This window comes from Triticum dicoccoides, chromosome 4A, assembly GCF_002162155.2.
Source record: "Triticum dicoccoides isolate Atlit2015 ecotype Zavitan chromosome 4A, WEW_v2.0, whole genome shotgun sequence".
Lineage (NCBI taxonomy): Eukaryota > Viridiplantae > Streptophyta > Magnoliopsida > Poales > Poaceae > Triticum > Triticum dicoccoides.
In genome coordinates this window covers 205,796,534-205,810,631 of record NC_041386.1, presented here as the reverse complement: position 1 = coordinate 205,810,631, position 14,098 = coordinate 205,796,534, and the positions used below count along the sequence as shown (strand labels likewise).

The 14,098-nt window shown below is 45.9% G+C and overlaps 1 protein-coding gene across 1 annotated transcript in view; it reads right to left on the bottom strand.

Moving 5' to 3' along the window:
• Window positions 1–12,472: 12,472 nt before the first annotated feature.
• Window positions 12,473–14,098, bottom strand: part of LOC119285642 (ER membrane protein complex subunit 4-like) — an 8,684-nt gene continuing 7,058 nt past the window's right edge. The window contains exon 6 of the mRNA XM_037564981.1: window positions 12,473–12,835. Coding sequence (XP_037420878.1) covers window positions 12,797–12,835 — 39 coding nt within the window. The 3' untranslated portion in view covers window positions 12,473–12,796. The remainder of the gene's footprint in view (window positions 12,836–14,098) is intronic.

Genomic DNA, 14,098 nt, shown 5'->3' with positions numbered 1-14,098 from the left:
GCTTGTTCCATGTTGGAACATGGTTATTTTGTGGGATATCACAATATATCTTATTTAATTAATGCATCTATATACTTGGTAAAGGGTGGAAGGCTCGGCCTTATGCCTGGTGTTTTGTTCCACTCTTGCCGCCCTAGTTTCCGTTATATCGGTGTTATGTTCTTGGATTTTGCGTTCCTTACGCGGTTGGGTTATAATGGGAACCCCTTGACAGTTCGCCTTGAATAAAACTCCTCCAGCAAGGCCCAACATTGGTTTTACCATTTGCCACCTAGCCTTTTTCTTTCCCTTGGGTCGGCCAGCCCAAGGGCCATCTTTATTTTAACCCCCCCCCCCGGGCCAGTGCTTCTCTAAGTGTTGGTCCAACCCAGAGCACCGTGCGGGGCCGTCCCTTGGCAACTTGGGTTATGTTGGTTCCCGTACGCTTAGCTTATCCGGTGTGCCCTGAGAACGAGATATGTGCAGCTCCTATCGGGATTTGTCGGCACAGCGGGTGGTCTTGCTGGACTTGTTTTACCATTGTTGAGGATGTCTTGTGAAACCAGGATGCCGAGTCTGATCGGAATGTCTCGGGAGAAGGAATATCCTTCGTTGACCGTGAGAGCTTGTGATGGGCTAAGTTGGGACACCCATGTAGGGTTTTGAACTTTCGAAAGTCGTGCCCGCGGTTATGGGCAGATGGGAATTTGTTAATGTCCGGTTGTAGAAAACCTGAAGTTGATCTTAAATAAAATACATCAACCGCGTGTGTAACCGTGATGGTCTCTTTCCGTCGGAGTCCGGGAAGTGAACACGGTGTTGGAGTAATGCTTGACGTAGGTTGTTCTAGGATCACTTCTTGATCATAGTTGTTCGACTGTGCTTTTGCCTTCTCTTCTCGCTCTCATTTGCGTATGTTAGCCACCTCATACCTTTACCTTACCTATAAGCTTAAATAGTCTTGATCGCGAGGGTGTGAGATTGCTGAGTCCCCGTGACTCACAGATACTTCCAAAACCAGTTTGCAGGTGTCGTTGAACCGTGCAGGTGACGCAACCAAGCTCAAGGAGGAGCTCGATGAAGATCTTGTCCTTTCTGTTGTTTCGTTCTAGTTGATCAGTAGTGGAGCCCAGTCGGGACGATCGGGGATCTGTGTAGCATTTGGGGTAGTCTTCTTTTATTTTGGCTCCATAGTCGGGCCTTGATTATATTTGGATGATGTAATGCTTTATTCATGTATTGTGTGAAGTGGCGATTGTAAGCCAACTATGTTTTTCTTTCCCTTATGTATTACATGGGTTGTGTGAAGATTACCTCACTTGCAACATTGCTTTCAATGCGGTTATGCCTCTAAGTCGTGCTTCGACACGTGGGAGATATAGCCACATCGAGGGCATTACAAGTTGGTATCAGAGCCTTCCCCGACTTTAGGAGCCCCCCTGCTTGATCGAATAGCTGTCGTTGTTGAGTGTAGAAAAATGTTTTGAGTCTTCTAGGATTATATATATCGGAGAGTTAGGACTTCTTTTTACTCCTCGGTCCCTTCGTTGCTCTGGTGAGGCATCCTGACGTAGAGTTTTGACTCTTCTCTTCTCAAATTTCACTAAAAAATTAGGATCACGCGGGTATCTTGGAATCGTTCCGATCGATTTGTGACGAGAACATTGTTCTTGGTGCCTCCTGTCATTTAGGGGTTGTGACAGTGTCCCGGGGAGTTGAGCTTCGAGGTGTTGTCGTCACAATTTTATCGTTGCAGTTCTGGAATACCTGAGTTTAGTTTCGCCGACATCGAAAATCTCTTTTATGCAGTTGTTGGTGAGATAACCTCGACGCCACCCAGTATTGGGGCGGGAGTTCGGGAGTATTGCCATAACTCGTATAACGGATGCTTTTCGAAGATTGAGGTAGATGATTTCCGAAGGTTTCTTGGTTATGTGTTGAAGGACGGATACAGTTGGATGTAGGATTTGCTAGTTTTGGGTGAGATATTATGCTTCCCCTGTATCCCCAACACCTGATTGCATAACCGGAAAATTTCTGGAGTTTATAAGTGGGAATTCAAGTAGCTCTTAGGATATCTTTCCGACAGATGTATGATTTGAAATTGGGGTTCGACGTCTAGTGGTCCGCCTATCCACGGTTGGTTTTACAGTGGTCTTGTTGTGTCTTAAAGAGTCCTTGGCTATGCCGACTCGGGACGCTTCGTATGTCATGTGCACTGCCTTGTACATGATGGTGTTGTACGATCGAGCCCGTGTAGGCCCCACCACGAAAACTTCGGACGAAATTTCTATCATATGTTTGTTCTGGCTTATTCTACAAGCCAATCCTTTGTTTTGTTTTTGAGTTGTGGTATTCGAGTTGCTTTGAAGTCAAATGTTGATTCCATACCTTCCCTAAGTGGTGTTCTCATATTCCTATGGGAATACTAAACCTTCATGATAATCGAGATTGTCATGCCAATTTCTTTTCAACCGGCGTGTTTCTCTTCAAGTGGATCCGATCATTTTAACATCGCAAGATCACCTCTCGGGTTTTCTCAACGGTGTTTGTTTCATCCATCTCCAAGTTGCCTTTGTTTTTCCCGCCCACCCACCCTTTTTCTTCAAGGATTCAGATTTCTTGATCTAGTGGCCATCTTATTCATGTGAAGTCTCTCCATTCCTTTTCCGTCAATGTTCTTACCCGATGATGCTCAGGAAGATACTAACGGAGCTTCAAGTTATCATTATCTGTTCTTTTTCTTCTCCGGTGGTTTCAATTCAAGCTTTGTTGAGTATATCCTTTCCTCATTTCAATTCTTTTTCCTTACCGGTGCACTTTATTATCATTCCACTTCTCGCTATTTATTGTTCTGGCGTGCTCAAGCTATCTCAAAAGGCTCGTCTTGTCATTCAAGATCAGCTCAGCCTATTTCGAGGTTGTTGCCTCATTTTAGTCATTTAATCTTACCAGTGCATTCTCTCTTTTAAATCGTTCAACGGTGTATCTTTTGAGTGGGCCCTAACCCACAGGTCTTTTCCAGGATCTCACCTGACTCTTCTAATTCTCCCGGAGTTATTCTCAAATTTCTTTTCCAAGTTTGACGTAAGTATGAATTATCATCAGTCAAATGCCTTTCTCCAAGATCTTTCAAAATCTTTTCATCGTCGGTTCAACATTTCTAATTTTTCATCCCGGAGTATCTCAACAATTCATGGTGGTGTTCTCATCGGGTTTTTTCTCAACATTTGAAGACCGAAGAAGAATTTCTCTTCAATCTTATCCATTCTCTCAGAGCCTAGTGGTTCTAGCTTGATGCCGTCCTCTCATAATTGTTTTCGATTGTCAGAATTCTTTTTCACCCATCCGGAGTAATTCAGGAGCCTTTTCAGTTTGATTCTCTGAAGCCCATCATTTCAGAAGATATATTCATTCTCAGCTTTCAGTTCTCATTCTCTAAATCTTACCGGTGCATCATTCAAATATCCTCTAATCAGCTCGTGATCTTTTCATTCACTTGCATCTAAATTCTCTCAAGTTTCTTCGTTCATTTCATAATTCTTCCCGGTGTTTCGATATCTTTTCTTCAATCGTTTTTCAATTCTTATGGTGGTTCTTCCAAGATTCTTCTTCCTTCGTTTATCATATCAATGCATTCGTGCTTTTCCAAATCCTACCGTTGGTTCGTCGAAGACCTTCCCAAGTTGAGGCTATGTCTATCTTAATCCTTTCTACGGGAATAAGTACTATGCCAAATCCATTGTTTGTCATCAATTTAACTGATGAAGGATAAGCATAATGTAATTCTTATTCTTGTTTCATCGAGTAAATACAATTCCTTATTCCGGAGGTTCATCAAATTCTCGGTTTCACTTGATTCATCTTTCTTTTCCCGGAGTTCCAAGTTCTCTCAATTATTTCACCACGGAGATCCATCTAAATCTTTACAAGAATTCACCTTGTGTTTTCAACTTCTTTTTTCCTTTTGTTTGATCATCCTTTTATTACCGGAGTCCCCATGGTAGTTCATCAAGGATTAATTCCTTTTCGAAGTGTTCATCGAGATTCTTTTCTAAGGAGCTCAAGTATTCTTCATCTTGCTATCCGGAGTGCAATTCTTTCTTCCATATCATTGGAGGTGGTATTATGTCATTCTTGATAATTTGAGTTCATGTTTCATGATTCACAGATTGTTAAGAATGGGGTATTTTAAATTCATCAACCTCTTCGTTGGAGTTATCTTGGGTTATATTTCACCTAAAGCTTTCCCTAAGGATTGTTGCTATTTATGGTGCTTATAAATGACCCAAGTTCTTCTTTTATCCTTCCGGTGAATAAGCTTTCTCGTCTCCTTGTTCATATCAATCCAATTCTTCTTCCCGTGAGTGGCAGGTTGTCACCTCATAATTTGAGATGTATTCCATAAGACCATATCAAGATTATTCTTTTCGTTGTTGGTGTTCCAACAACTCCGTTCGACCCTTCTCCTAAGGATGCCTTCTCAAACTCTTTTGTGACAGAAGTTGGCATTTTCTTCTCCATTCTTTTATTTCAATTATCTATATTCTATTCTTTCGTTCCGGAGGCATTGTGATGTTGCTCTTTTCAACCCATCATCTCGTTTGTCAAAGATCATGTTCTTTCCTTTTGTTTATCCATTCAACCGGAGTGTCGTGTTTTCATTCGAGCTCTCTCATCTTATCAAGTTTTACCTCCATTCTCAACCGGAGTGTTGTCTAAAATATTTCTTACACCTTGAGCCTTCCTTTCAATAGTTCCGGAGGTAGTGTATTGTTGATTTCATCAAGTATCTTCTCATCTTGTCAAGTTCATATTCTATGCCTTCCTTTTTGAACCGGAGTGTTGTTGTAATTGATCCTTATCATTCCTTGTACATCTTGTTTCTACCGAAGTGCTTGCATGTACTTCTTGTCCATTGCAACCCTTTTCTCTTGTCTTTCAACCTACAGGGTTCTCATGATGTTCCTTGTTCCTCTTTTCTAATGGAGGTTTTCAACTTCGTTCATCTTTGTTTCATTCTTTCTTTCAATATGTTCAACATCTCAAGGTTCTTTGGATTCACTCGTTTGTCAAAGAAGCAACTTAGTTTTACCTCTTCTCTTTCTTTTCCGTTGTTCCTCCGGTGCCATTCTAGATCTCGGGACGAGATCCTCTCGTAGTGGTGGAGTGTTGTGACGCCCCGAGACCGATGTGCCAGGTGTCTTCCGATTATTCACTGTTGTTGCCATGTCTTTTGCTTGTGTGTTGCATCTTATCATGTCATCATGTGCATTGCATCATCATGTTTAAAAACTTGCATCTGTCTCGGCCTCCTCGTTCCGTCCGTTGTCCGTTCTGAGCCCAACAACACTTGCACGCGCCCGCGGCATGTCCGAAATAGTATTTTTATAAGTGGCCGGAAAATGTTCTCGGAATGGGATGAAAGTTGGCGTGTGGTCTTATTATAGTGTAGATAGACCGCCTGTCAAGTTTCATCACATTTGGAGTCTGTTTGACGCCCCAACGGATAACTATAGCGGCAATATAGCCGGTCTGACGTCAGACGTTTTCGGTCTCGGAAAACTGTTGCCGGGCTTTCCCTCTCTTTCCTCTCTAGACCGTCTACACAGCCCACTACCTACCTTCAGGTCCAACCTAACCTCTCTCGTCAGCCCGCGGACCTCCTCGCACGCGCGCCCGAAAGTTGTCTCGAAACCCGACCCAGGCAGTCGTCACAGTTGGATCCGGATCATCCCCAAACGTCTACAAAACATCTCCGTTTTGTTAATTGGGCCCCCTAACCTAATTATTCGCGACTGTCCGATTATGATCGGAGGGACCTAGATAACCTCAAACCTTATCTCCTACCTATATAATCGTTGTAACCCTAGACCTAGATGTCCCATCCATCCCTCTCATCTCGCCGTCGCCACCCACTCACCATCTCCATCGGGATCCTCACAGATCCATCTACTCCACCCAGCCGACACGACCAACTCCCTCGTTTTCAGCACAAGCCAATCTCCTCCTCCTTCCAATCGATCCAACCAAGCCACGTCGCTCTAATCCCGCAGGAGCCCAAGCTCCTCTGCCCAGCAGCGCCCGATCTCCCCTCATCCCCGAGCTCCACTCGAACCCCCTCCTGCTTTGCTTCGTCCTGCTCTCCGAGCCCAACAGGAGAGGGGATCCTCCATGGCGTGCTCCTCACCGAGCCCCACCTCGTCGCCGGAGAGGATCTCCTGCAGGACCTCCGGCCTCCTCCCACGATTCAGCCGCAGCAGCACCCGAGGGCCTCCACCAGCTCACCGCCGCAAACTCCACCACGATCCGGAGCCACCAGGACCCTGTCGCCACGCCTACTGCCGCCTGCATCGAGCGAGGGGACGAGCTCCTCCTTGGCCAGCCACGTCGTCCTCTTGACCCCAACCTCTGCGTGTCGGCCTCAAGCTTGACCTCGCCTCATCGCCCGACGACCGGCACCGCTGCCGTCGACCACCACCAAGAGAGCACCACGGCGCCCCGTTTTCCCGCACCCCCTCTCGAACCAGGAGCTGGAGCTCGTCCACGCGCTGGCCAACAGCAGTGCACCCCGCCTCGACTCGCCATGGAGACCACCGCGGCAAGGCCAGCCCTCGTCGCCCTTCTCCTTTTCCATCCTTTCTTCTTCCACCTCCCTAATCTCTCTGCTCCCTCTCTCTGCCGCCATGGACAGGGCTTCGACGCCGCTGCCTCCTCTACTTCAGAGCAACGCGCCGCCCCATGGATCCTTCTCTGCCTGGAGCTTCTTCACCTGCATCCCCCCCCTCCTCCGTCCAGATCTGCCGTCTCCGCCTCCCTTCATTCATCTCCGGCGAGCAGTCGTGCCGCCGCGGCTCTGCTTCCTGTCGAGCAGAGCAGCGCGCCCGCTCATCCCTGTCGTGTTGACCGCGATAACGCCTGAGCCAGATCCAGCCGGCCCACTTGCCCCGCCAGCCTGCTGCTTCCACCAACTGGGCCTTAGCCCAATGTGAGCCACCCCAGCGCCCCACCTTTTTTTTCTCTTGTTGGGCCAGGCAGTTTCGGCCCAGTGGTTGTTTTTTTTGGTTCTGCGAATTTGATAAATAACCAGGGATTTACATATTTGCAGGAAAACCCTTTCACTTCATGCATATAAAAACTCATCAACCGTGCATCGGAATTAAACAAACTTAATATGAAAGTTGCTTAGAATTTTGTCTAGTTTCATAATATGCAACTTTCACCCATGTTTAAAATGCTTAAAATGTTGTTTGACTAAATTTGCTCCTGTGCCATGTTAAAAATGATTTAATTCATAACTAAACAACCGTAACTCGGAATTTAATAATATTTATATGTAAATGGGGTAGAAAAATGCCTAGTTTAACATGGTGGCTTTACTTTGCATGTTTAATAACTCTAAAATTGTGTTTAGGAAAGATCGATACCAAACCAATATATGCATATGGGGATTTACCGGAATTGTTGTTCGTTGCTTCGGGCCTTATTTAAACTTGACTAGATAGGTAGTTTTACTTTGCTTCACCCTCTTGCCATGTTTAACAACATTTAATATTGTTGGGTACATAAACGAGATCGAACTAAATAACTTGAATGTGGTGTTTCGTCAATATGCAACGGAGTTGCATGTTGAGCTCCACTTAATTTGTAGAATTGTTTGTGCATTTTGCCCTGCCATGCCTCATTAAACCGGACATGCATCATACTTGTTTGCGCATCGTGCCATGCTTATGTGATGATTGTTCACTATGTTGTTTGCTTTCTTTCCGGTGTACTTCTTCTCTGTAATCCGGTAACGTTGCGTTTGTGAGGATCCGTTCGACTACGTCCGTTTCTCTTCTTCATGGACTCGTTCTTCTTCCTTGCGGGATTTCAGGAAGGATGACCATACCCTCAAAATCACTTCTATCTTTGCTTGCTAGATGCTCGCTCTTTTGCTATGCCTATGCTGCGATACCTACCACTTGCTTATCATGCCTCCCATATTGTTGAACCAAGCCTCTAACCCACCTTGTCCTAGCAAACCGTTGTTTGGCCATGTTACCGCTTTGCTCAGCCCCTCTTATAGCGTTGTTAGTTGCAGGTGAAGATCGGAGCTTGTTCCATGTTGGAACATGGTTATTTTGTGGGATATCACAATATATCTTATTTAATTAATGCATCTATATACTTGGTAAAGGGTGGGAGGCTCGGCCTTATGCCTGGTGTTTTGTTCCACTCTTGCCGCCCTAGTTTCCGTTATATCGGTGTTATGTTCCTGGATTTTGCGTTCCTTACGCGGTTGGGTTATAATGGGAACCCCTTGACAGTTCGCCTTGAATAAAACTCCTCCAGCAAGGCCCAACATTGGTTTTACCATTTTCCACCTAGCCTTTTTCTTTCCCTTGGGTCGGCTAGCCCAAGGGTCATCTTTATTTTAACCCCCCCCCCCCGGGCCAGTGCTTCTCTAAGTGTTGGTCCAACCCAGAGCACTGTGCGGGGCCGTCCCTTGGCAACTTGGGTTACGTTGGCTCCCATACGCTTAGCTTATCCGGTGTTCCCTGAGAACGAGATATGTGCAGCTCCTATCAGGATTTGTCGGCACATCGGGTGGTCTTGCTGGACTTGTTTTACCATTGTCGAGGATGTCTTGTGAAACCAGGATGCCGAGTCTAATCGGAATGTCTCGGGAGAAGGAATATCCTTCGTTGACCGTGAGAGCTTGTGATGGGCTAAGTTGGGACACCCCTGCAGGGTTTTGAACTTTCGAAAGCCGTGCCCGCGGTTATGGGTGGATGGGAATTTGTTAACGTCCGTTTGTAGAAAACCTGAAGTTGATCTTAATTAAAATACATCAACCGCGTGTGTAACCGTGATGGTCTCTTTCCGGCGGAGTCCGGGAAGTGAAGACGGTGTTGGAGTAATGCTTGACATAGGTTGTTCTAGGATCACTTCTTGATCATAGTTGTTCGACCGTGCTTTTGCCTTCTCTTCTCGCTCTCATTTGTGTATGTTAGCCACCATATATGCTAGTTGCTTGTTGCAGCTCCACCTCATACCTTTACCTTACCTATAAGCTTAAATAGTCTTGATCGCGAGGGTGTGAGATTGCTGAGTCCCCATGACTAACAGATACTTCCAAAACCAGTTTGCAGGTGCCGTTGAACCATGCAGGTGACGCAACCAAGCTCAAGGAGGAGCTCGATGAAGATCTTGTCCTTTCTGTTGTTTCGTTCTAGTTGATCAGTAGTGGAGCCCAGTCGGGACGATCGGGGATCTGTGTAGCATTTGGGGTAGTCTTCTTTTATTTTGGCTCCGTAGTCGGGCCTTGATTGTATTTGGATGATGTAATACTTTATTCATGTATTGTGTGAAGTGGCGATTGTAAGCCAACTATGTTTTTCTTTCCCTTATGTATTACATGGGTTGTGTGAAGATTACCTCACTTGCGACATTGCTTTCAATGCGGTTATGCCTCTAAGTCGTGCTTCGACACGTGGGAGATATAGCCACATCGAGGGCGTTACAATGTACCCGAAACTAACACAGGTGGGTAGGTGGAGAATACCTAGGGGCGCTAGACAACTCTCTCTAAGGAACTCGGCAAAATAGCCCCGTAACTTCGGGAGAAGGGGTGCCCCTCACAAAAGGCCCGGGTGACTGTTTACCAAAAACACAGGTCTCCGCAAAGTCGTAAGACAATGTATGGGGGATGACGCTTGCCCAGTGCTAGAAGGTCAAGGAAGTTGGTGAACTGATGACAGGGAAGTCGGTGACCGAAGCCCTGGTGAACGGCGGCCATAACTATAATGGTCCTAAGGTAGCAAAATTCCTTGTCGGGTAAGTTCCAACCCGCACGAAAGGCATAACGATCTGGGCACTGTCTCGGAGAGAGGCTCCGTGAAATAGACATGTTTATGAAGATGCAGACTACCTGCACCTGGACAGAAAGACCCTATGAAGCTTTACTATTCCCTAGATTGGCTTTGGGCCTTTCCTGCGCAGCTTAGGTGGAAGGCGAAGAAGGCCCCCTTCCGGGGGTGGCGAGCCATCAGTGAGATACCACTCTAGAAGAGCTCGGATTCTAACCTTGTGTCAGACCCGTGGGCCAAGGGACAGTCTCAAGTAGACAGTTTCTGTGGGGCGTAGGCCTCCCAAAAGGTAACGGAGGCGTGCGAAGGTTTCCTCGGGTCAGACGGACATTGGTCCTTGAGTGCAAAGGCATAAGGGAGCTTGACTGCAAGACTCACCCGTTGAGCAGAGACGAAAGCCGGCCTTAGTGATCCCACAGTGCCGAGTGGAAGGGTCGTCGCTCAACGGATAAAAGTTACTCTAGGGATAATTGGCCGATCTTCCCCAAGAGTCCACATCAACGGGAAGGTTTGGCACCTCGATGTCGGCTCTTCGCCGCCTGGAGCTGTAGGTGGCGTCCACATCAAAAGAGCAATCATAACCTAGAGTGCTAAATAGATTTTCAGCTCTAACTCTATCAATTTGAGTCTCCACAATACAAAGCACTTTAGGGGCAAACTTAGTCACGATCTCGCGTAGCTCTTGAACTGTTGGGGCGTTGCCTATACCTCGACAGTTCCAGCATACTCCGCCGAGGAGGCCGCCGATCTTGCGTCATTTGGTTTGCCGGAAACTGAAAACTTCTTAGCATTTGACTTGTATGATAGAATAGCCGAGCCTTGAGCTGACTTACTCCTCTTCGGGTCCTGCTTTGGAGGCGGGTTAGGAGGAACAGCAGCGCCCCCTTTGCCTCCAGTTACCTGTATTATCTCCATGCCCATGTCTGTCCCATTAGCAGGAGGCTCAAAAAACTGTTCCGAAGGGCGTTTCCGGTTCAGATCTGCCTCGTCCATCTCATCATCCGCTTGGGCCTTCTTCCCTTCTCGATTTCATCTCCGCCATCATGCTGAGGATCTTGTCCTGGGGTCCATGACTGCTGGATGTTCCGGCGTCTCCTTCCCCAACGAGTACTGTTGGAGCTCTCAGATTTTTGAACACTAACACCGAGGGGGTATGCATCCCGTCGCTGTGCTCCTTAAATTGATGCCCCATCATACCACATACCTAGCACCAATCCGGCAGCCTTTCATACGTCACTGCAAATATTTCTCGTTGCCCACCTCTAACCAGCGAAGTTGCTTTCTTCAATGGTTTACGGACTTCGAGCCTGAGCCTAACTCTGTAAAAATTACCCTCAAGATCAAATGAGGACGGCTCTGCATCTACAAATTCTGCAATCTTGGACGCCAAAGCCTTCACCATACCATGATAACCTATTGGGAGGTCATGATCCTTGCCCAAATATCAATTGTGTTGAACTCAATGGATATCGGCTTAGAGAATCCATCATAGGGAGCTATAACCACCGGATTCCCCCTGAAGTGCCATGGCCCTCCATGTGTGACCGTCTCCCAATCGCCTAGGCAGTTGAACTGCATGAGGAATAAGTTATCCTCAAGGGTTTTGATCTTTACTGGCCTCGTCAAATCCCACGCAGAGCGCATATTGCGAAAGAACCAGTAATTACCGAACTCTTTATCCATATGCACCCGAACAAGGATCATCCACCTGAGTTTTTTCGCCGTCGGGGCGTTCTCTTCATCGAACACCACGTCGTCGAGGTCCTCCTCGTTCAAGGCCAACTCTTTCATCAGGTCCTCGATCTTCCCCTTACTTCCCGATGTAGACCCTTCGCCTTGATTCGCCATGTCCAGAGCTCCCGATCCGATCTTCCTCACCCCACGAGCTAGGTCGCATCCCTCAGCCAAGGCTGGGAAGCAGTCTCAACGACCGCCCCATAGTTAACCCGAGTCTACCGGTCCCGATCAGCGATGGCGGAGTACAAGTTTTCTCAACGCCGCCGGAAGCGACGAGAGGACATATAAACCCTAACTAGAGGAAAAGGGCAACTTCCTAGTCCAATTCATGTTGTTTGCTCATCTGCAGCGATCACACGTGATGCACGAGGACCAGCTGTGTCGGGTGTAGCTGAGAACTTGGTTTCGCTCCAAAAAAAAAACTGAGAACTTGGTGCACACACATGATGCAGCCCCGCGGACGCCCTTGCTTTACTGCGTGATCTCGCTCTGGTTCACTAACTGGGATTTTCTAGAGTTATTATGGAATCGGACTGCCTGGAGATAATTGAAGCGTGCAAAGGTGAAACAGATATAAGAGCACCATACTCAGCGATCATAGCAGACTGTTTTCAGCTTGCAGATGGCATGTCACAGATAAGTTTTCAACATTGCTGCAGGGAAGCAAATAATTTGGCACATAATTGTTTTTGTCTTAGGAGGATGAGACACAGCAGCGCAAGGTGTGCGCTCGCCACGCCCAAATCATGCAGCTGCACAACTCAGAATTTAGGAATGTTGACTGGAGTTTTTTTTTTCCTTTTCTGACCATCTTGTGTATAGAGTACAGTGGAGGGTAGCCACTCAAAAACACCACACTCTTGCATGCAGAATAAACCATAAGTTCAAATGTCAATTCAACCAGCTAAACCCAACAACAAATCTCACAGCTATTAATTGAACAAAACAAAGAAGTTCGTCCACTACATTGAATGGGAGAGTTAGCAACAACTTCTCTATTGAATCAGACATGGTAAGCAGAAAAGATAAAAAAAATGAGCAAGCTATCTTTAGCTAAGCCTGTGATTTGTCTATAGATATCAATCCGAATTTGGTACATGTGAAACAAAAAATACAACAAACCCGCATAAAATCTCTCCCTTCAGCAGGGTAAATTTCGCTTTAGTACAGATACCATCCTCCAAGTACTAAAACTAAAGAGTTTTACCAATTGAAGATCGTAAGGGGCATTACATCAAGGGGATCCCTCCACCAGCATATTCAACCTCCTGCCATTGAGAAAAATAATTCAATCAGTTCAAGCAACCTACATATGCAGATACACATTCACAAATCCATACAAACTATACTATTACAGTATTGGAAATCAACATGTTATTGACTAGGCATCTTGTTGCACCCAGTGGCAAAAAGGTATTAACAATTTGTGGGAATTGATTAAATTTAGCACAAGTTACAGCAGTGAACGTGAGATTTTTCAATACGCATTATGGGTTATAATAGAACCTACATTTCGGCTAATTAGTTGACATGTTGGGCCAACTACAATGCAGATATCATTATCCAGGTAATCCATAATTAAACCTCAAGTGGGACCACATTGCAGCATGGATTTTTACCATTGTTAAAAGTGCCGCGCCTAGGCTCTAGGCATAGCAGAACACCTAGCTCACAATTGCGCTTAATGTGCGCATAATTGCGCTTAAGCGTGCGCTTTGGTCAGGAAAGTGCAAGGCGATGGCAAAATGCACAAATAACATCTACACTTCTTCAACTTCGATTTTTATCATGTAAAACAGGAAATGATACGAGCCATAGACTACTGCAGCCGGTCACAAGATGTTTTGATGCATTTGTGATTAATTTTGCTGGGCCAAAGGCAGTAGTAGTGTCTATCTTGCACATGTAGTTTAAGAAAATGTTTATTCAACATAGTTATCAACAGAAGCGCAAAGATCTACCAGTGCCCTGTAGCATGGTTTACTGGGAATGATCATTATTTCACAGATAAGGAAGTTCTGAAAGAAATCTTTAATGTTGTTTCGTAAGCATAAAGGATTCAGGTAAGCTTGATGTCAATATATGGAGAAGGCCCAGGCTGGAGGAGGACAGATGCCATGGCAGCTAACACTCGACCACAGGCAAGGAGGCAAACGTGTGGGCTGCTCAAAGCCACAGGAACAAACAGATTCCACCCATGGGTTGAACTTGAAACCGTTCTCAACCCAAAAATTCTCAACACAACCCAACTCGATTTTGATTGTTTTTCAGTACACCATGCCCAAAGCCAAACTGGTATCTTCTTCAACCAATTCCAAACCACCAAAATCAACCCGACTGGAAAATCCAAACCAGTTCAACCAGCCTCATTAGACCGCCTAATAATGTGGTAAACAGAATCTCACTGTTGTTTGACAAAGTATGTTCTACTGAGATTAGTTGAGATAGATGTTTTAACCCAGTTCACAAGCCCCATAGTTGTTAAGATATAGTCATCTTACCATCTATCCAAAAGACCGATCTGTTAGGAA